This window comes from Cydia strobilella, chromosome 11, assembly GCF_947568885.1.
Source record: "Cydia strobilella chromosome 11, ilCydStro3.1, whole genome shotgun sequence".
Classification (NCBI taxonomy): Eukaryota; Metazoa; Arthropoda; class Insecta; order Lepidoptera; family Tortricidae; genus Cydia; species Cydia strobilella.
Genome location: NC_086051.1, coordinates 18,748,206 through 18,771,548, shown reverse-complemented (window position 1 = coordinate 18,771,548; position 23,343 = coordinate 18,748,206). Strand labels below are relative to the sequence as shown.

General features: G+C 44.0%; 1 protein-coding gene across 1 annotated transcript in view; it reads right to left on the bottom strand.

The window, feature by feature from the left end:
• Positions 1 to 730: 730 nt before the first annotated feature.
• The window catches only part of LOC134745654 (putative 1-phosphatidylinositol 3-phosphate 5-kinase), a 63,991-nt gene continuing 41,378 nt past the window's right edge, over positions 731 to 23,343 (bottom strand). The window contains exons 29-34 of the mRNA XM_063679776.1: positions 11,606 to 11,744; positions 9,786 to 9,893; positions 9,435 to 9,554; positions 6,618 to 6,788; positions 2,283 to 2,438; positions 731 to 1,705 (exon numbers count right to left, since the gene is read on the bottom strand). Of these exons, the coding sequence (XP_063535846.1) occupies positions 1,536 to 1,705; positions 2,283 to 2,438; positions 6,618 to 6,788; positions 9,435 to 9,554; positions 9,786 to 9,893; positions 11,606 to 11,744 (864 nt within the window). The 3' untranslated portion in view covers positions 731 to 1,535. The remainder of the gene's footprint in view (positions 1,706 to 2,282; positions 2,439 to 6,617; positions 6,789 to 9,434; positions 9,555 to 9,785; positions 9,894 to 11,605; positions 11,745 to 23,343) is intronic.

Here is a 23,343-nt window from a genome sequence, read left to right as displayed (position 1 = left end):
TTGTAAAAATCACTGTAAATACCTTGATACTAAAAATATAGACTAAGAGCTGACCCTGGGAAAAGGTATACAAGTTTAAGAGCAACTTTGCTGCCCTGCTAGTCAGACCTTTATTGATGAACAACTGCCAGATTGACGGCTCCAGTCATAAGGATAGTATAGCCAAAGATAGATATAACTCCGTAATAGATGGATACAGTCTAAGGAAAAAACGTGCCTCGAAAATCAAGAAAATTTGATTCTCGTTCAGAGGGCGCTACTAGTTTTGGCTTACAGTCGTATAGATGGCGTTGACGGCTTCGTTTGTTATTTAACAATTTTAACGCATATCAGTGAAAGAATATGGGTCAAAATCATAAAAATAATTAATGCAAATAAAAAAAATCATTTATCTATATTTAAATACATTCTATCGTATTTTTATAAATCTTCATTTTTAGTTTTAAAGTGTGTCGACAGATGGCAGTGAATTTACTGGGATTACAAAATTTACTATGACAGTACCGCTCTAGTATAAAAGTTACTCTATGGTATAGCTAACTAGCGGAGTTTTTATGCTCTCAAATTAAAATACCTATTTACCTTCTTTCAGGGCTAGCTGAAACTCCTGAGGATTGAAAACATAATAGTAATGAAACTAAAACAGTACACTTTATAACAAATCAATTTATTTTAACTATTTTTAAATTTTACAGCAAATATTTATTATATTATATTCGATAAAGGAATGAGAAGGATATTAAAATACCTGAGATAATAACTAAGTATGTAAGTATAATTAATATATAATACAATTTCTGAAGATTTTAAACAATAAGTTATGTTTTTACAAATGTAAAGAAAAAAACAATTCAATAACCCTTCGGGCGGCAAGCTACCTCGAATGGGACGCTCTGACAACCGCGCGTGCGCGTGCGCGTGCGCGTGCGCGTGCGCGTGCGCGTGCGCGTGCGCGTGCGCGTGCGGCGGGCCGCCATGTTGAATATGGAAAACACGCCCCCTGGCGGCTGCGCGCCGCACAAGCGAAAATTTAAAATATTGCTTTGCCGCTCGAGGGGATAATTCCCTATTTAAATATCCGGCGTTCAAAAATTGAGAATATGTACAAAGTTGTACGCAGGGCATCGCGAAGATACCGAGCCATACTGTACAACCGACCATTTTTAGGCTTCCGTGCCCAAAGGGTAAAAACGGGACCCTATTACTAAGACTCCGCTGTCCGTCCGTCTGTCACCAGGCTGTATTTCATGAACCGTGATAGCTAGACAGTTGAAATTTTTACAGATGATGTATTTCTGTTGCCGCTATAACAACAAATACTAAAAAGTACGAAAACCTCGGTGCGCGAGTCCGACTCGCACTTGGCCGGGGTTTTTTTTTTTTTTTTTCAATTAATTATAGACATTTTCGTGTCATCTGGCATATGTACACACGTGGCAAGAATTCCACTGATTTAATCTTCCGTGTTCCTAGTTTAGGCCGTCTACCAGTTTGAAAGGTTATGTGGTTCCACAAGGTGGTCTCCGGTCCAGGGTCTAGACCAGATGGTCCCAGGGCGAGGGCGCGCACAGGAAGTACTTGCGGCTGGCCTTGCGGAAGCGGCTCTTGTACTCGTCGGGGGAGACCACGGTGGGCTGACCTGAACCGAGGTTCTTCTTCACTAGGTGTTCCAGTTTCTTGTCCCATGTGAATGTGCGGATGTAGTCTGTGAACAAAAAAAAATATGTTACTTAATAACTGTTCACACTGTATTCATCTTATATGTTACATACACTGCGTGTGCTATCAAAATCGTTGCAGACTTGTCTTGGTTTAACTCTAACTTATACCTTATAGTAACTTATACTAGAGCGGTACTGTCATAGTAAATTTTGTAACCCCAGTAAATTCACTGCCATCTGTCGACACACTTTAAAAAACTAAAAATGAAGATTTATAAAAATACGATAGAATGTATTTAAATATGGATAAATGATTTTTATGATTTTGACCCATGTTCTTTCACTGATATGCGTTAAAATTGTTAAATAACACACGAAACCGTCAACGCCATCCATACGACAGTAGGCCAAAGCTAGTAGCGCCCTCTGAACGAGAATCAAATCTTCTTGATTTTCGAGGCACGTTTTTTCCTTAGACTGTATCCATCTATTACGGAGTTATATCTATCTTTGCTTATACACTGTAACAACACTGAAAAAGGTGAACACTCAGCATAATGCCAGCATATACCCTTTTTCACCTGTACAGTGTACACGGCCAGCAAACTACGTTATACTTACCAATAATTCCTAACACGAGCTTCTGTCCATCAATACCCAGTAGTAACGAGTAGTCCATGACGGAGTTTGAAGCCAGGAACTCTGTGTCGCGGTCGATGCACGAGAACAGAACCCGTCCGGTGTGGGACGCCACGAAAAGTTGCTGCTGCCATCGCACTGCGTAAAGAGAAGCATAAGCTTTAGTTGTATTGTCAAAATCAGGGATGTTGCAAATATTCGCATCCGCAACCGCGGAAGTTCCGCATTATTTTCAACATCCGCATCCGCATAAAATCGATGCGGAGCTTAATGCGGATGCGGATGGTGAACAGGTAGGTACAGGAACGTCTTAGCGGCGCAAGGGCCTGACTCTCTTTGATAGAGAAAGATAGTCCTATTGCGATTCCTATAAGAGGAAATAGAAAATAGTGCCATGCTTCTGATGCTTCTCGTCTTTATCATGGACCGGGCATTTTTTCATGGTCGGGTTATGGCATCATAGCAAGGAGGCTATGGCGAAATACCGAAATTTATAAGAGTGAAACCGGATAAATTGCGTAGTACATTTTATATGAATATTCTTTCTCTTACCCCCGGTCGCTCGGTGGCGCGTCTATAAGTACTTGTATATACTGTCTATGTAGCGGCAGCGTTAGTAGTAGTAGTAGTAGTAGAGCCATTTATTTCAATAAATATTACACTAGTTTACAAAACATGCAGTGGTTTTTGTAAATAGATTTAGTATTAATAATATATTCATAATTTATGCAGTTTAAATTTATACAATTATAAAGATAAGTACTAAATTTCGTTTTAAGCGGCAGCGTTAGTGCTAGGTAATTTTGTCATTAGCCAATAGGAATCTCGTTTCGTTTTTGTGATTCATCGATCGAGCACTTCTTGTCGCTGTCCGTCATAGGATTACGGACAGCGACAAGAAGTGAAAAGTTTGTTTTATTTGGACTTTAGTATAGTAATGCGATTGTGGGGCACCTATATTCTTGTTCAAATACTAAGTTTCGTTTTTTTTTAATAAAAATTAATAGTGTAATATTTGACGTTATTTCTGTGCCTAATTTCGACATCCGCTTCCGCGGATGTAATCCTTTAAAAATCCGCATCTGCATCCGCAATATCCCTGGTCAAAATGAGCCGGTTAACCTTCAAAGTTGCGCCAGTCATCTGTTATTTCGCAGAAAAACTCTAAAAATACCATTGAAATTTAGCAAACCGAAGGAATGGTCTGAATCAAACGCAGTATTAGTGAGGACGAAAACAAAAATAACGATTGATAGACGTCAAAATCTTTAGTTATTATTGAGAACATATGAAACTTCTAGAACAAGGTGAACTCCATCACAGTCCGCTACAGCCGCCCCCCTACTCACGCTGCAGCAGGTTCTCGTCGAGCAGCACGGCGAGGGGCGCGGGCTGGGCGAGGCGGTGCCGCGAGGAGCCCTCGAGGTCGAGGTGACGGTACACACGTCCATCACAGTCCGCTACAGCCCCCCCCCCCCCCTACTCACGCTGCAGCAGGTTCTCGTCGAGCAGCACGGCGAGGGGCGCGGGCTGGGCGAGGCGGTGCCGCGAGGAGCCCTCGAGGTCGAGGTGACGGTACACACGTCCATCACAGTCCGCTACAGCCCCCCCCCCCCCTACTCACGCTGCAGCAGGTTCTCGTCGAGCAGCACGGCGAGGGGCGCGGGCTGGGCGAGGCGGTGCCGCGAGGAGCCCTCGAGGTCGAGGTGACGGTACACACGTCCATCACAGTCCGCTACAGCCGCCCCCCTACTCACGCTGCAGCAGGTTCTCGTCGAGCAGCACGGCGAGGGGCGCGGGCTGGGCGAGGCGGTGCCGCGAGGAGCCCTCGAGGTCGAGGTGACGGTACACACGTCCATCACAGTCCGCTACAGCCGCCCCCCTACTCACGCTGCAGCAGGTTCTCGTCGAGCAGCACGGCGAGGGGCGCGGGCTGGGCGAGGCGGTGCCGCGAGGAGCCCTCGAGGTCGAGGTGACGGTACACACGTCCATCACAGTCCGCTACAGCCGCCCCCCTACTCACGCTGCAGCAGGTTCTCGTCGAGCAGCACGGCGAGGGGCGCGGGCTGGGCGAGGCGGTGCCGCGAGGAGCCCTCGAGGTCGAGGTGACGGTACACACGTCCATCACAGTCCGCTACAGCCGCCCCCCTACTCACGCTGCAGCAGGTTCTCGTCGAGCAGCACGGCGAGGGGCGCGGGCTGGGCGAGGCGGTGCCGCGAGGAGCCCTCGAGGTCGAGGTGACGGTACACACGTCCATCACAGTCCGCTACAGCCGCCCCCCTACTCACGCTGCAGCAGGTTCTCGTCGAGCAGCACGGCGAGGGGCGCGGGCTGGGCGAGGCGGTGCCGCGAGGAGCCCTCGAGGTCGAGGTGACGGTACACACGTCCATCACAGTCCGCTACAGCCGCCCCCCTACTCACGCTGCAGCAGGTTCTCGTCGAGCAGCACGGCGAGGGGCGCGGGCTGGGCGAGGCGGTGCCGCGAGGAGCCCTCGAGGTCGAGGTGACGGTACACACGTCCATCACAGTCCGCTACAGCCGCCCCCCTACTCACGCTGCAGCAGGTTCTCGTCGAGCAGCACGGCGAGGGGCGCGGGCTGGTCGAGGCTGTGCCGCGAGGAGCCCTCGAGGTCGAGGTGACGGTACACACGTCCATCACAGTCCGCTACAGCCGCCCCCCTACTCACGCTGCAGCAGGTTCTCGTCGAGCAGCACGGCGAGGGGCGCGGGCTGGGCGAGGCGGTGCCGCGAGGAGCCCTCGAGGTCGAGGTGACGGTACACACGTCCATCACAGTCCGCTACAGCCGCCCCCCTACTCACGCTGCAGCAGGTTCTCGTCGAGCAGCACGGCGAGGGGCGCGGGCTGGGCGAGGCTGTGCCGCGAGGAGCCCTCGAGGTCGAGGTGACGGTACACACGTCCATCACAGTCCGCTACAGCCGCCCCCCTACTCACGCTGCAGCAGGTTCTCGTCGAGCAGCACGGCGAGGGGCGCGGGCTGGGCGAGGCGGTGCCGCGAGGAGCCCTCGAGGTCGAGGTGACGGTACACACGTCCATCACAGTCCGCTACAGCCCCCCCCCCCTACTCACGCTGCAGCAGGTTCTCGTCGAGCAGCACGGCGAGGGGCGCGGGCTGGGCGAGGCGGTGCCGCGAGGAGCCCTCGAGGTCGAGGTGACGGTACACACGTCCATCACAGTCCGCTACAGCCCCCCCCCCCCTACTCACGCTGCAGCAGGTTCTCGTCGAGCAGCACGGCGAGGGGCGCGGGCTGGGCGAGGCGGTGCCGCGAGGAGCCCTCGAGGTCGAGGTGACGGTACACACGTCCATCACAGTCCGCTACAGCCCCCCCCCCCCTACTCACGCTGCAGCAGGTTCTCGTCGAGCAGCACGGCGAGGGGCGCGGGCTGGGCGAGGCGGTGCCGCGAGGAGCCCTCGAGGTCGAGGTGACGGTACACACGTCCATCACAGTCCGCTACAGCCGCCCCCCTACTCACGCTGCAGCAGGTTCTCGTCGAGCAGCACGGCGAGGGGCGCGGGCTGGGCGAGGCTGTGCCGCGAGGAGCCCTCGAGGTCGAGGTGACGGTACACACGTCCATCACAGTCCGCTACAGCCGCCCCCCTACTCACGCTGCAGCAGGTTCTCGTCGAGCAGCACGGCGAGGGGCGCGGGCTGGGCGAGGCGGTGCCGCGAGGAGCCCTCGAGGTCGAGGTGACGGTACACACGTCCATCACAGTCCGCTACAGCCCCCCCCCCCCCCCCCTACTCACGCTGCAGCAGGTTCTCGTCGAGCAGCACGGCGAGGGGCGCGGGCTGGGCGAGGCGGTGCCGCGAGGAGCCCTCGAGGTCGAGGTGACGGTACACACGTCCATCACAGTCCGCTACAGCCCCCCCCCCCCCCCTACTCACGCTGCAGCAGGTTCTCGTCGAGCAGCACGGCGAGGGGCGCGGGCTGGGCGAGGCGGTGCCGCGAGGAGCCCTCGAGGTCGAGGTGACGGTACACACGTCCATCACAGTCCGCTACAGCCCCCCCCCCCTACTCACGCTGCAGCAGGTTCTCGTCGAGCAGCACGGCGAGGGGCGCGGGCTGGGCGAGGCGGTGCCGCGAGGAGCCCTCGAGGTCGAGGTGACGGTACACACGTCCATCACAGTCCGCTACAGCCCCCCCCCCCCCCCTACTCACGCTGCAGCAGGTTCTCGTCGAGCAGCACGGCGAGGGGCGCGGGCTGGGCGAGGCGGTGCCGCGAGGAGCCCTCGAGGTCGAGGTGACGGTACACACGTCCATCACAGTCCGCTACAGCCCCCCCCCCCCTACTCACGCTGCAGCAGGTTCTCGTCGAGCAGCACGGCGAGGGGCGCGGGCTGGGCGAGGCGGTGCCGCGAGGAGCCCTTGAGGTCGAAGCGCGTGCCGGCGCGCCGGTACCACACGTTCTCCATCACCAGCACGCCGTTGCCGGCGCCGCCCACCGAGTACACGCCGACAATACGGGCTACGGGAAAACAAACATAAATTCCTTATTAAATTAGATTTATACAATTGGCTTCTGCTGCTGCGTCATTTTTATTTATTTTTTTAAACTTTATTGCACAAAGAAAAATTTACAAATGGCGGACTTAATGCCAAATGGCATTCTCTACACTACAAGTCAACTATTGGGTCAAACACAGACATAAATGTTGGTGCAGGAGAGATTTATAAATTATAATGAGAAATTGAACCGAAAAGTCAAATATTATATACACGGTGTTATTTGAGCCACTGGAAACCTGAGACACCCCAACAGATTTTTTTTATTTCGAACTCATCTTGAGTATTTATATTCTTTAATTCTATAATTATCTCGAAAAATATTCGTTGTTTAGTTTTCTTAACAATTCTATGCGATTGGTAATTCTACACACGAATCACACGATGCTTTGTCGTTTTAGTGACGTCAAACAATTGCTAGCTACCATCGTAAACACTGTTACTGACCATTTGCATATACCTTACTGCAACGAGAAGGTTTACCAATGGCCAGTTAAGGGTGTTTCACTGTTGCTAATTGACAAACAACGTGTCAAATGTTCGTTATAGATATTGTTGCATTACAAACTTGTAGACTGGACATGTGAAAATAATAAAAAATACCCCCATTTAAATATAGCGCAATCGATTCTCCTGTCGATTCTGAACAAACTGTTTGTAGGTTTTCAGTGTCATGAAACACCGTGTATAAACACTTAATAAAATAAACCTACAAAATTATGATTAAATACTAATACTTATATAATATACAAAAGATACTAATACATACAAGACGAAAAACATTATTTAAATTCTTTTGACAGAAGATGCTTGCGGAGTAGTCGCTTAAAAACGGATTTGCTTGGGGCTTGTCGAATCGAAAAAGGGAAGGAATTCCAGAAACGGATTGCCTGAACGGCGAAGGAGTGGGACATAAAACCAATACGGTGAGAAGGAATGGAGAGTTTGAGTGAGCGGGAGGAACGCAGTTCACAGCCTGGATGGGGGGCGACAAAAGTGAATTTACATTTAAGATATCCTGGTGCAGAAGGCTCGAAAAAGATGGAAATAATATACTCAGGAGTCTAAGGTACCTACGACGACGGATGGAAAGCTAATTGAGATGACGACGATAGAAAGAAACTTGGTCGTATTTACGGAGGCCAAAAATAAAACAAGTTTATTGAGGTACTCCTGTGAGATTTTAGTCATGCACACGTCCGAATAGTCAATGACTGGCAAAACTAGAGCCTGCACTAGTAGTTTTTTGGTACCTACTGGGAGAAAATTCTTAAACTTATAGAGATCACGCAATGTTCCACAAACACAATTTTTTCCTTTGTTTCAATAGTGATCTTGGAACGAAATTGAAACCAGGGATGTTGCGGATGCCGATTTTTTGACATCCGCAGATGCGGATGCGAATATTTAAAGGCTCACATCCGCGGATGCGGATGCGAAAGTCAAGTTTAGGCCACATAAAAAACGTCAAATATAACATTTTAGTATTTTTTATTATAAAAAACGAAACTAACTATTTGAACAAGAATATATAGGTACCCTACAATGGAATTACTAAACTAAAGTCCAAATAAAACAAACTTTTCACTTCTTGTCGCTGTCCATCATAGGCTAAATTTTTTTTATTTATTTATTGCAATATTTGTAATGTTAATCTTATGATAATAGTTATTCTGTATATATAGTGATAAATGTAAGCATTAACATAGCTATAAGTACTTACTAACACAAGCTATGAGTCTGTAAAAGTTACTCGAAATAAAAATGATTTATTTATTTAAAATGCTCAATCGAAGAATCACAAAAACGAAACGAGATTCCTACTGACTAATGACGAAATTTACGAAATTACCTAGCATTACGCCGCCGCTAACACGTTCCTGCACCTTCCTGTTCCACACCCGCATCCGCATTGATTTTATGCGAATGCGGATGCGAATATTCGCAACGTCCCTGCTTCACTACATAGTACAAAACAAAGTCACTTCCTGTTGTATGTCTGCCCCTATGTATGCTTCAGATCTAAAACTACGCAACGGATTTTGATGCGTTTTTTAATAGATAGTGATTCAAGAGGAAGGTTTACATGTATAATTTATAAGGTTTTGTGTAAATTAGTTGACCTGCCCTTGCGAAGCCGGGGCGGGTCGCTAGTCGGTTATAACTCGTTAAGCGTTTATACTTATTCCCTGTTATTGTGATTTAACTTCTTGATTTTAGGTAACTGAATTAAATATCCTTCTACAACCTGCAATCCAATTAATATTTAGACTTTTACAGCAGAGATGATTATGTTTTTTTAGAGAAAAAAAAACATAATCATTTCTTTTGGTCGCTAGTTCATTATAAAAGTATACCAAATTGGTGCCTTAACGATAATCGGGAACTGGTTCTAATTTAGCTTTCAAGATTTGATTCAAACTAATATACATACGAACTAACAAGAAAAGTTAAATAAAAGTGACATGTAAATAAATCTTATTATGGTATCGACCAAGAAATATACCACCAATATTCTATCCATTGCCGAAATTCATGTATAAAAATAACAAGAAAAATCCAACAAATCAAGAATATTCAAGGCAGTAAAAGCGGCATTAATACATACCTAATAAGCAGGGTAGTTGCTGGCTGCGACAGCTGGTGATGTAGTTGAAATAGTGCGGCGCGAACTCCAGGAACTGGGTCCACTCCGGTTTGGTCATCTCTTTTAGAACGTAACGGTCATCTGCGGAACACACACTTATTTTGTGTCACACATTATTGTACCGTGTTATAAAGAGAGTCACATTGTCTGACATACTATAATCCGAGCTTAAAACGGCTTAAATACAGTAAAAGCTAAAAAAAAATAGTACATTTCTTTGGGTTTACTGAGTCAGTGGCAAATTTTATTTAGTGTCTTAGTCCCACTTATGTTATCACAAACGGGCTGAAGCGAGTATTTGTTGTCATATACCTTTGGTTTTGCAGAACGTTGATCCTGATTTCCCGCCCTTGGCCGCCCAGGGTACGCAGTGCGCCAGCGAACGGATAAAGCCCTCTTCGATATCGCACAGACTTTTGTCTACAACAAATATTTCAGGATTGTTAAACTTAAATTATTATTTTGACATTTAAATTCACTGAAGATGTTCGTGGTGCCAGACACGAGTTAATTTTGTACTAAGCAGAGGCGTAACCCGCGTAACGTCTGCGGTGCGTTTGGCGATCAGACTGGTGTTCCGAAAGCTCACGAGTTGGAATCTTACCAAAAGTGGTGAATTTTTCAATTATTTCCTTTAATGTAAAAACACGATTTAATGTCGTAAAATGTCAATTAAAATAAAATATCCTTCCTATAACGTAGTGCTTTGAAATGGCGTTCGCGTAACCGCTGCATTGATGACCATGATGAATTTAAAAAGATGTTTAGACCAAGGACACCAAGCACTGCAAGCCAATGGTCGCCGTCACCTTTATCGCAGCACGTACATAGCATATGCACAGTAGTCCATCCTGATACACGGAATAGTCTCTGTTAAAAGCAGGGATGTTGCGGATGCCGATTTTTTGACATCCGCGGATGCGGATGCGGATTTTTAAAGGCTCACATCCGCGGATGCGGATGTCGAAATACTCGAGATTAGGCACATAAAAACGTCAAATATTACACTTTAGTGATTTTTATTAAAAAAAAACGAAACTTTTAGTATTTGAACAAGAATATAGGTGCCCCCACCAATCGCAATACTATACTAAAGTCTAAATAAAACAAACTATTCACTTCTTGTCGCTGTCCGTCATAGGCATAAGTGCTCGATCAACGAATCACAAAAACGAAATGAGATTCCTATTGGCTAATGACGAAATTACCTAGCACCTACGCCGCCGCTAAAACGTTCCTTTACCTACCTGTTCCACATCCGCATCCGCATTGAGCTCCGCATCGATTTTATGCGGATGCGGATGTTGAAAAAAATGCGGAAGTTCCGCGGTTGCTGATGCGGATGCGAATATTCGCAACATCCCTGGTTAAAAGCCTAAGTAATTTAAAGAGAGCAATTATTTTAATTTTATTTTGGAATAACTACTTATACACATGACATGAAACATGAAGCGCCGGTGGCCTAGCGGTGCGACTTGCAATCCGGAGGTCGCGGGTTCCAACCCCGGCTCGTACCAATCAGTTTTTCGGAAGTTACGTAGGAAATATCTAAATAGATCACCTTTGTCCTTGAGGTCGTCGCAGCAGCGCGCGTCCTCGGGCCGCGGCTGCTCCGCCGCGAGGTCGGCGAGCGACGCGAGCAGCGCGTGCCGCAGCCGGTGGAACTACGGCGCGTAGTATATGTAGGAAATATCTAAATAGATCACCTTTGTCCTTGAGGTCGTCGCAGCAGCGCGCGTCCTCGGGCCGCGGCTGCTCCGCCGCGAGGTCGGCGAGCAGCGCGTGCCGCAGCCGGTGGAACTGCGGCGCGTAGTATATGTAGGAAATATCTAAATCGATCACCTTTGTCCTTGAGGTCGTCGCAGCAGCGCGCGTCCTCGGGCCGCGGCTGCTCCGCCGCGAGGTCGGCGAGCGACGCGAGCAGCGCGTGCCGCAGCCGGTGGAACTACGGCGCGTAGTATATGTAGGAAATATCTAAATAGATCACCTTTGTCCTTGAGGTCGTCGCAGCAGCGCGCGTCCTCGGGCCGCGGCTGCTCCGCCGCGAGGTCGGCGAGCGACGCGAGCAGCGCGTGCCGCAGCCGGTGGAACTGCGGCGCGTAGTATATGTAGGAAATATCTAAATAGATCACCTTTGTCCTTGAGGTCGTCGCAGCAGCGCGCGTCCTCGGGCCGCGGCTGCTCCGCCGCGAGGTCGGCGAGCGACGCGAGCAGCGCGTGCCGCAGCCGGTGGAACTGCGGCGCGTAGTATATGCGGCACAGTAGCCCATCCTGCCGAGTTTATACCATATATATCTGTTCAGACACACAAAAGGCCCACTGTGCACCGATAGCGGGCTGCACCATTGGATGCGCCCCACCTCCCAAAACCAGACGCGATCCGAGCGCGGTCACGCGAACACACATAATACTTACCTATATATATATTGTAATTTTCCAAAGTAATAAAAAACTAGTTACATCATAAAAGGTGAATTTATTGAAGAGAACCTCAAAGAAGATCGAACATAATTTTTGGCGACCGAAGACATGACATTGCGCGGAGGCGCAATAACTTTAAGGACAACGTAACCTGCAACCACGAGGTCCACGAGGAGGAGGCGTGACGTGGAGGCAAAGTGGACTCCTGCCTGCTGCCTGCTGGTCTACGTATTTCAGGGGAGTGCCCGTTCCATCCTTCCACTCATTCTAACTCCTTTCCACCGAAAAAATAGTGAAATTTACCCTTTTTTTGTGCAAAAGTAAGACATTTAAGTAAAAGATCAAACCCCTTTAATAACATATAGCCATTTAGCTATCAATAAAGAATAAATTTGCATTGTAGTTGCATAGGTACTTATTGCACTCGCCGACTATTCCAGGTTTTGCGTAAACAAGTCGAGCGGCCTGGCCGACAGTTGCCACGCGGCGCGGAGAACAAAGGATCACGCGCATCGGCCACTCCATCGGCGTGATAGCACATTCTTAAGACTATCAACGTTGCACAGGTTTGAATCTGAACTGCAAGGTTTGCCGGATTAAACGGTATTTATAACATTTTTATTACTTGTTGTTCATTACAATGTCTGAAGCAGAGTTAAAAGATTTATTAAAAAAACGTAGTGTAATTAAGGGTAAAGTAACTGTGTTTAAAAATAAATATGCGGAATTTGAGAGCAATACAAGTATTACTTCCAGTCAAGTTAATGAGCTGGCATTGCGGTTGAGCAGATTTGAAATTGTTTTCAATAATTTTGATGACTTACGGGAAAAGATAGAATCGATAACCAGCGATAACGATCAGCTGACTGAAAATATACAGATTGAAAACGATTTCTTTGATCTTATCAATTGCGCGCAAGAATTTATAGAGATGCACAAACAAAGGTTTGCTGATGCTGACGATGGAAGTGTTAGTAGCCGAAATTCAAGCCATCAAATTAATATTAAACTCCCCCAAATTAAGCTGCCGTCTTTCGATGGAAATTATGGCAAATGGCTTGAGTTCCGTGATACTTTTACGTCTATTGTGCACAATAATAGTTCTTTAAATGACATAAATAAGTTCTATTATCTGCGCACCTCCCTTGAGGGAAGCGCCGCGCTTGTAATTAAATCGTTGGAAATATCTGCCGCCAACTACGCCGTCGCTTGGAGTTTATTGTGTGATAGGTATGACAACAAGCGTCAACTGGTTCATAACCATTTGCAGTCCTTATTCCGCATAGAGTCTTTGACAAGAGAGTCAGATAAGTGTTTGCGTAACTTAATTGATAATGTAACAAAAAATTTACGAGCGCTCGAGAGCCTCGGCGAGAGGGTAGATTGCTGGGATACGCTTATTGTTTTTCTTTGCTCCTCCAAGCTTGACCCGATCACATTAAGAAAATGGGAGGAAAAAAGAAACAGTCTAGAAGACTCGCCGAAGCTATCTGAGTTCACTGACTTTCTTCGTAGCAGGGCCGATATACTGGAGTCATTGGCTCGAAGCGGCAGTCACTTTGAAAGGCCTGAAACGAAACAGCCTCAAAAGAAATTAGATAAAATTCAAAAAACATTTGTCGCAGCCGCTTCGAACCCAACGACAACCAGCTCGCCTCAATCATCGTGCTTGATATGCAAAGGTGACCACCGTATATCTACGTGTAATAAATTTCTCGAAATGACACCAGAAGTGAGAGGTGACGAAATATATAAGTCAAAGGTGTGTCCAGTCTGTTTTCGAGGTGGTCATCGTGCATTTCAATGCCGAGCGAATCCTTGTAAAATATGTGGACGTAAACATAATTCATTATTACATCGAACGTATGTACCAAACAATGCACAGGTACCTAGTACCTCTCAGGCTAGTACCTCAACAGCAGGTGACAATCAAGTAAAAAATGCATTTCCGATATCATTCTGTTCGTCGGACGCAACGCAGGTGTTGCTATCTACGGCTATGGTAGATATTGTAAACAAAAATAATCAGTGCCATCGCGTACGTACGTTACTTGATTGTGGAAGTGAATCTTCGTTTATAAAAAGGTCATTACAGGAAAAATTAAATCTTCCTGTTTTTGAATATGAGACCGAGGTCTTTGGCCTTAATAAATTATCTTTTACAACGTTACGACGGTGCACGATAGAAGTGCAATCCAGGGATAGGTCAATAAAAATACCTATAATTTGCTCCGTAGTCGACGATGTAGGCAACGAAGTCCCTGAAAACGAGGTCGATATTTCATCATTAAATATACCTAAAAACGTAGATTTGGCGGATGAGTCATTTTATCGTCCCTCTGCAGTAGAATTGTTACTAGGGGGCGACGTTTTTTGGGGTCTTCTTATACAAGAACAAATAAACCGTTCCTACAGAACTCGCAGTTCGGATGGCTTGTTGTCGGTCCAACCACTTTTATGTCAAATAATAATAACGGGCTAGGCAATAAAGTTCATTGTAACTTCAGCCACGAAATCAGCGTCCAGTTAAGGAAGTTCTGGGAACTAGAGGAGCTGCCACCGCAGGAGAAGTGGACAGCCGAAGAAGAAGCATGCGAAGCTCATTTCCTCGAAAATACCTACCAATTGCCAGACGGCAGGTTTTGCGTGAGTTTGCCTCTAAAAGAGTCACCCGAGAAATTAGGTGACTCCTTTCATATTGCTAAAAAACGATTGCATTATTTAGAAAAACGATTTGAAAGGCAACCTCACGTAAAACAACAATATTGCGATTTTATACGCGAGTATCAAGAGTTAGGGCACCTTACGCCAACAGAAAAACCGGATGTCGCGAATTTTCTTGCCCACCACCCAATTTTACGTGAAAAATCGTCCACGACACGGTGTCGTGTCGTCTTCGACTGTTCAGCGAAGACATCGTCGGGTATGTCGTTGAACGACATATTAAGAGCCAACAGGAGTGGTCATTTCTCCATACAAACGTACTCGACTGTTTCCTCCGTGGTTTTTGAAGCTAGAGCAATGATTTTTTCAACACAGATTAATATTGTCAATATCTGTGTCGGTGTGTTTTGCTTTTTTTGATATTTTTGTTTTTTAAGGCGCTAGAGCCCTTCAAACATGGCCAAAAATGGCCTCACTGACTATGCCGCAATGAGAGGCGTGGTATTCAAAACTGGTATCAATTAGCCAAAAAATCAAAACAGTCCGACACAGACAATTTCATAATCATTTAGATTTCCAAATTTGGTTACGATTGGTTAAGTTTTGGAGGAGGAAACAGTCGAGTACAAAACCTCGATTTTTGAGATTTTTACGCAGGATTTTTCGCCTAAGCTGCAGTTGTTCTTATCGCACTAATTTTAGGGGCGGGGTCAAGTTTCTAAATACGTACACAGACAGAAAAGTGATGGGCAATAGTCGACATTAAATGTCGATAATCTAGTGATGTGATAAGATCGATAAACCTTTTCAAAGTCGCGATTTGCCTCTTAGTAGGCGAAGTAAGTAAAGTGAGTATGCACTTTGGCCTCAGGGGATATCGTTTAACACTATTTATTATTCCTTGGTTCAAACAAAGCTGAGCTGACGCACTAGCTACGAGATTAAGTCCTGGTAACCCGCGAAAAAGGGAGGGGAAAAGTCGGCTTCTGCGGTCCAGTTTGCCTCTATTTCTACATATCTGTTGCTATGAGATCAAATTTGGTATAATTATTGTGTAAATTAGGGACGAATAATTTATTTTAGAAATAATAATTTCACATTTTCATACACAAATCTGAATATATGAACGAAACATTAAAATCATATATAATTTTTGGTCACTGATTTGCTCTTTAGAAGCAAATTGTGGTGATTTGCACTAAAAATTAATTACACAATTTAGTCCATTTATTCGTTATTTAGAAAAGTATCAGTTCTAAGTACGTATTCATACATTTGATTGTAAAAAGAATTAGTAATACTTTGGTTAAAATATTGTTTTATATTTTACAATTTTCACTATTATTCTAAAATTTATTTTAAATAAAGTATTACTTTTATTAAATCGTTTATGACGTGATCTTATTAAGTATGTATATGAAAAGGGCTCCACGAGGCGAAATACTTTTTACGCCAATTATTTTCTTTTTTTTTTATTTACAACAAAGACGAAAGTTCGAGAAAAATGTGGTTACTTAATAATTGCCTAACTTGTTGAAAAAATAACTTTACATACTATCAACTTATAACCGTAGTATATTCCATGATATGTTTTAAATGCACCATATTTTTTTCTAATTTTAAAAGAATATTTAATACCTTTAAAATAATATCTGTCTGTCTGTCTGTCTGTCTGTCAATCTATCTGTCAGTCTGTCACCAGGCTGTATCTCATGAACCGTGATAGCTAGACAGTTGCAATTTTTACAGATGATGTATTTCTGTTGCCGCTATAACAAGAAATACTAAAAACAGAATAAAATAAATATTTAAGTGGGGCTCCCCAAACAACAAACGTGATTTTTTGCTGTTTTTTGCGTAATGGTACGTTTGCGTTTTTTGTTAATAGCTTTTGAACTTTTTTTATGTGGGAATGCTTCGAATACATTTTTCTAGACATCATTCCGAATCTAATGAGGTATCATACGTATTTTTAAGAGTTAGTATCTCTATTAGTGGCAGCCGTACAAGCCCAATTTCAAAGAAAAACCGCAAATGGATGTACAAGTTAGCCGTTTGGCACACGCATACTGAGGTCAAAACAAAATTTTTGACCCGCAGTTCCTAAAAAAATCCCTTAGGAAGGGTGTGCTACAACATTTTTTTTTTGTATGGAAAAAAACATTTTTTTTTTCAAAAACCTATCGTGTGTGGTATCATACGAAAGGGCTTTTTGAGGCGATTCTAAAAGTATACCAAATCATTACATTTTAGCCATTTTTTTTGTAAATTAAAACAAATAGAATTTTCAAAACATACCAAGTTTGGGGTCAAGTTAAAGGGTTAAAGAGGTATTTCCCGTTGGATATATGGATATTACGTATCCTTGTATGATTAATATGTACCGTATCTGCAGTACAGTTCCATAAGTCAAAATATTTATCAGTACGGTTTTTACTCACTATTATTTCGTTCGTTTCGCTTCGTTCGATACAGCCGCCCTACCAGACCTTCACTTGACGACTCCATCTGCGGACTGCCCCGCGCCCCCCGCCCCCGCCCCATCGGCGCGTGCGCAACGAGCGACGAGGCGGGCGGCGCGGGCAGTGCACGACGAACAACCGCCGCGGACACTCGTGCCTGAGGATGGATTCCCAAAGAATCCGAAACATGTCGCCAAAAGCGACTAAAAATAATAGTGAGTAAAAACCGTACTGATAAATATTTTGAAATATGTCTCACGATAGTTTAAGTGCGAGTTCCATAAGTCTCGTAAAATAGGTATTGAAGTAGAACGGCCGGTCCGGGCCGTAGCAACTACGCTCGCATTCCATTGCTAATTGTTCTGTTTATAAGTTATTGATATACCCGACAAAAAAAAAACAAAAAAAAGTGTTTTTTGTTTAATTTAGTTTAATTTGTATACTTTTAGTTTAAGTCATATATGTTAATACCTACAGTATTAAGTTATTTGTTATAGGTTAAGTGTGCGCTCACCGATAAAATGTATTTTGCGCGAAAAAACAATTAATTCTCGTGTAAGTGAATATTATGTATTCTTATGAGAAAATAAAGATCTTTAAACCTAACTGTGTCACTTTGAATTAAAAAAAAAAACTAAATAAAATTATTTTAAAAATTCCTTTTTTTGGGTTAGATGTGAGGAAATCACGTATCATTTTTGGTATATTGTACAAAAAAATCAGCCATATCGTATCTGGAGGAGCCCAAACTTGGTATGTTTTGAAAATTCTTTTTGTTTCAATTTAAGAAAAATGGCTAAAATGTAATGATGTGATATATTTTCAGAATCGCTTCAAAAAGCCCTTTCGTATGATAGATAAGAGAAGAATACGATAGGTTTAAAAAAAAAGTTTTTTTATACAAAAAAAAGATTTTTTATCCAAAAAAAGTTTCAGCACTCCCCTCCCAAGGGATTTTTTTTAGGAACTGCGGGTCGATAATTTTGTTTTGACCTCTAGTATACGTGTACCAAACGGCTAACCTGTACATCGATTTGCGGTTTTTTAATGCGAACAGCTTACACTATATTTTTAACCACCTTGAACGTTTTGTAGACTAGACTATTGTCCCAAATTGGGGTTTCTTATTCATTCCGACCAGGATTAGGAGCTCTTCAAACATACCTATTTAAATCAAAATCTGACTCATAAATAAAAAACGGACCATTAATAAAACTGTATAATTACATCAACGTAAGAAATATCTCATGTCACATGTTTCTTTGTTATGATAATTTTATCTTACCTGAGGCTTTCTTTTTTTCTAATCAACGAAGCCGGAGAGCGACAAATTTGTTTTTCATCACACTTGCTCGAAAAGATCTTATTTCATGCAGGTGTACTGAAGGGAAAACAAAAGGCCTATATTGTTCCCGCGGGAGTTATAGCTTTCTTTTTTTAATTAGATATGTCACTAATTCATACGAAGTACGAACCAAGTAAGTTATAAGTAAAATACTTTGTTTAAAGTATAAGGGTGTGTAAGGGAGCTTTACTTCTAAAATACTGACAATTATAATTTAGTATTTTTGTTTATAATATTTAATTGGATTAATTTAATAGCCGTTTAAAATATTTTTACACAAAATTTTCAATCGTGGCTGAATGCCGAAGGTCTGTGCCTTAGATGCCTAACCTGTCAAGAAATGACAATATGGCGGACGAATATTTGAAATGTCACCGTATTTTATAATTATTTCCCTGAAAATTTAGTTTTTCATTACAAGTGTACTTCAAACCCATTTGTATATGTGACTTTTTGTGTTCTAAATAAAGTAAAAAAAAAAAAAAAAAAAAAGTGTAACGAAAACCATTGTGTGTAACTCCGGGGGTAAGAATATTGTAAACTCCTCCTTTACAGAATCTCACTTACCCCCCTCGTTGCACAATGTAGGTACTAATAGCACAGCGTGTCGAAAGTTGATACTTTCCGCACGGAAACGAGAAAAGAAATGATTGTTTTTTTACTCTCCTGTAAAAGTCAAAATGTTATTTGGATTGCAGGTTGTAGAAGGATATTGAATTCAGCTACCTAAAACGAAGAAGTTAAATCACAATAACAGGAAATAAGTAAACGCTCAGTGGTGGTAGCGAGCTAAGCTAACAGAAAAAGTTTGTAAGAACTAGCTATAGCCTATGATATGCCTATATAGCGGGCCGCGACCGCGACGCGACTTGCAGGCAGGCTTGATTTGTCCGTGAGCGCAAATGACGTGCGCGTCTGTGTGCGTGCACCACACACACGGGGATATGGCGGCGCCGCCCCCGTCAGCGCGACGGAGATAATCAGTTTGAAATCTCAAAATTGAGAATTCGCTCAGCTCCTGTTGGCTCTTAATGGTTGGGCCAACAATACAGGATGACATTTTTTCAATTCTCACTCGTTTTCGTCAACATGAATATGTATTGATCGGAGATATTGAAAAAATGTATCGCCAAATCCTAGTAAACGAAAATGATAGATATTTACAGGTCATTTTATGGCGCGAAAATAGTACGGAACCCATTAAATATCTGCGCCTCGATACCGTTACCTACGGCATGTCGTCCTCGCCTTATTTAAGCATAAGATGTTTATATGAAATTGCTAAGACTTGTGACGATCCGCATATAAAAACTATAATTGAGAGAGATATGTATGTAGATGACTTAGTTACGGGCTCGGACAGTTCCGACCAGTTAAAATATATTTTAACATCGGTCTCACAAACCTTAGCAAAGGCGCAGATGAATTTACGTAAAATAAAATCTAATTGCATTCAACTCTTTCAAGATGAGGAAAACTTTAACGAGCAATCGAATGTCGACTTTAATGACGAGTGTTCTACGCTCGGAATTCGTTGGAACCCAGCGGCGGATAAGTTGTTAATCAGCTGCTCGAAGGGCGTTAAAGATGTAAACAATGCCGATTCTAAGTGTACAAAACGTACTATCTTATCCACGATTGCAAGCATATTTGACCCTTTGGGTCTGTTAAGTGTTTGCACAATCACATTTAAATTACTTTTAAAGAATATCTGGACATTGCACCTGGAATGGGACGATGAAGTGCCTTCCGATATAAAGCAAACGTGGAATAAGATCGTGCGCGGATTAAATATTTTGACTTCGTTCCAAATTGATCGTTATGTATTGCAACCTGAGGCGGAAAATATTGAGTTGCATTTTTTCTCGGATGCTTCCTTATTGGCCTACGCCGCGTGCGCATATATTCGCTCGATAAGCGATAAGGGAGTAGTGGTTCGGTTGCTCTGTGGCAAGGCCAAGGTCATGCCTGCTCGGCCAGCTGTTACTATCCCACGTGCGGAGCTACTGGGCGCATTGTTAGCCTGTCGACTTTACGACAAAATAAGGAAGTCATTGCGACAGAATATTGATAAAGTGTATTTTTGGGTCGACTCGAAAATCGTACTTTCGTGGTTAAACATTTACAAATCAAATAAAATGCAACTCAAGACCTTTGTATTACATCGAGTGTCTGAGATAACGGAATTATCTCGCGGCGCTCAATGGAACCACGTTCCGTCTGGTCAAAACGCAGCTGATGCAGCTAGTCGCGGGTTATTGCCCGATCAGCTGACATCTGACGGTATGTGGTTTCAAGGGCCGTCTTTTCTAAAGTGTAACGAAAGTGACTGGCCTTCTCAAGACAATTCAATTTAATTAAATTCAAATATACCGGAAGTTAAATCCACTGTTCAAGTAATGAGCGCGAGTCTGAGGAAGAACGCGTCAATGGATTTTATTAAATTAGAAAACTTTTCGAACTTCAATCGCTTGAAAAGGTCAGTCGCGTACATTTTACGATTTATAAATAATTGTAAACAGCCGAAGAATAAATTTCAAGGGCCATTAAGTGTTTCAGAATTGCATGCGGCTGAAACTAAGCTTGTACAATATTCGCAAGAGACTTCATTTCTTGACGAATTAAATTTATTAAAAAATAATTTACCTATAAGCAAAAGGTCAAAGGTCTTGTCCTTAAACCCATTCCTAAATGAAGATGGTGTTATGCGAGTTGGCGGCAGATTATCCAACTCGGATTATATATATGATAAAAAACATCCGATAATTCTAGACGGTAAACATTATTTAAGTAAGTTAATATATGGACATTTCCATAAACAATTAAAACATACCGGGCCACAGCTGCTACACTCAAGCGTTCGCGAAGAATATTGGATAATAGGCGGACGATTGCTAGCGCGCAAAACTTATCAAACATGTATAACTTGCAAGCGCTTGCGAGGAGCAGTTGCGACTCAACTTATGGGAAACCTGCCCGCTCAGCGCGTGACGCCAGGGTACCCATTTCAATCCACGGCCATTGATTATGCTGGTCCGTTCTTAATTTTAAGTAAAAAAGGGCGTGGAGCCCAATTAATACAATCATTTTTGTGCATAATGTGCTGTCTGAGAACAAAGGCCGTTCACCTTGAACTCGCCAGTGATCTCAGCACGCAAAGTTTCATTTTGGCTCTTAAGCGGTTTATTGCAAGGAGAGGAAAGCCTTACGAGATTTTTTCGGACAATGGCCGAAACTTTCTGGGGGCTAGTAACGAAATAGGCCAAGTTATTCATAGCTCTTATAACTCTGTCTCAGAAACGTTTGCTAATGAACACATTCAGTTCAGATTCGCACCCGCGTATTCGCCTAACTTCTCTGGCTTAAAGAAGCCGCAGTGAAATCCGCGAAATATCACCTTAAAAGAATAATTGGTAATATGCACTTCACATATGTCGAACTCGAGACGATTTTTGTTCAGGTTGAGTCGATTTTGAATAGTAGGCCTTTATGTCCCTTATCCTCCGATCCTCACGACCTGTCCCCATTGTCCCCTGGGCACTTCTTGATCGGACGATCGTTGACTTCGCTGCCAACGCCAAACCTCGAAGAAGCCAAACCGAGCCAGTTGCACCGATACGCACGGATGGAGCAAGTGCGCCAACACTTTTGGGCCAGATGGAGCCACGAGTATGTCAGCCTCCTGCAGCAGCGTACCAAATGGCGCTCGCGACAGCCTAACCTCCAGCCGGGTCAGCTCGTCCTGGTGAAGCAACCCCACGGCCCGCCGTTGACATGGCCGCTCGGCCGCATTGAAAAGCTACACAAAGGCTCTGATGGATTATGCCGCGTTGTAGATGTACGCACACGAAAGGGCCTAGTTCGACGTGGTATTTCCTGCATATGCCCTTTGCTGAAGGACGGAGAGGATACTGACCAACAACAACAATGTTGAAAGCAGGAGCTTTCAAGGCGCGGAGCATGTTCAGACACACAAAAGGCCCACTGTGCACCGATAGCGGGCTGCACCATTGGATGCGCCCCACCTCCCAAAACCAGACGCGATCCGAGCGCGGTCACGCGAACACACATAATACTTACCTATATATATATTGTAATTTTCCAAAGTAATAAAAAACTAGTTACATCATAAAAGGTGAATTTATTGAAGAGAACCTCAAAGAAGATCGAACATAATTTTTGGCGACCGAAGACATGACATTGCGCGGAGGCGCAATAACTTTAAGGACAACGTAACCTGCAACCACGAGGTCCACGAGGAGGAGGCGTGACGTGGAGGCAAAGTGGACTCCTGCCTGCTGCCTGCTGGTCTACGTATTTCAGGGGAGTGCCCGTTCCATCCTTCCACTCATTCTAACTCCTTTCCACCGAAAAAAATAGTGAAATTTACCCTTTTTTTGTGCAAAAGTAAGACATTTAAGTAAAAGATCAAACCCCTTTAATAACATATAGCCATTTAGCTATCAATAAAGAATAAATTTGCATTGTAGTTGCATAGGTACTTATTGCACTCGCCGACTATTCCAGGTTTTGCGTAAACAAGTCGAGCGGCCTGGCCGACAGTTGCCACGCGGCGCGGAGAACAAAGGATCACGCGCATCGGCCACTCCATCGGCGTGATAGCACATTCTTAAGACTATCAACGTTGCACGGGTTTGAATCTGAACTGCAAGGTTTGCCGGATTAAACGGTATTTATAACATTTTTATTACTTGTTGTTCATTACAATGTCTGAAGCAGAGTTAAAAGATTTATTAAAAAAACGTAGTGTAATTAAGGGTAAAGTAACTGTGTTTAAAAATAAATATGCGGAATTTGAGAGCAATACAAGTATTACTTCCAGTCAAGTTAATGAGCTGGCATTGCGGTTGAGCAGATTTGAAATTGTTTTCAATAATTTTGATGACTTACGGGAAAAGATAGAATCGATAACCAGCGATAACGATCAGCTGACTGAAAATATACAGATTGAAAACGA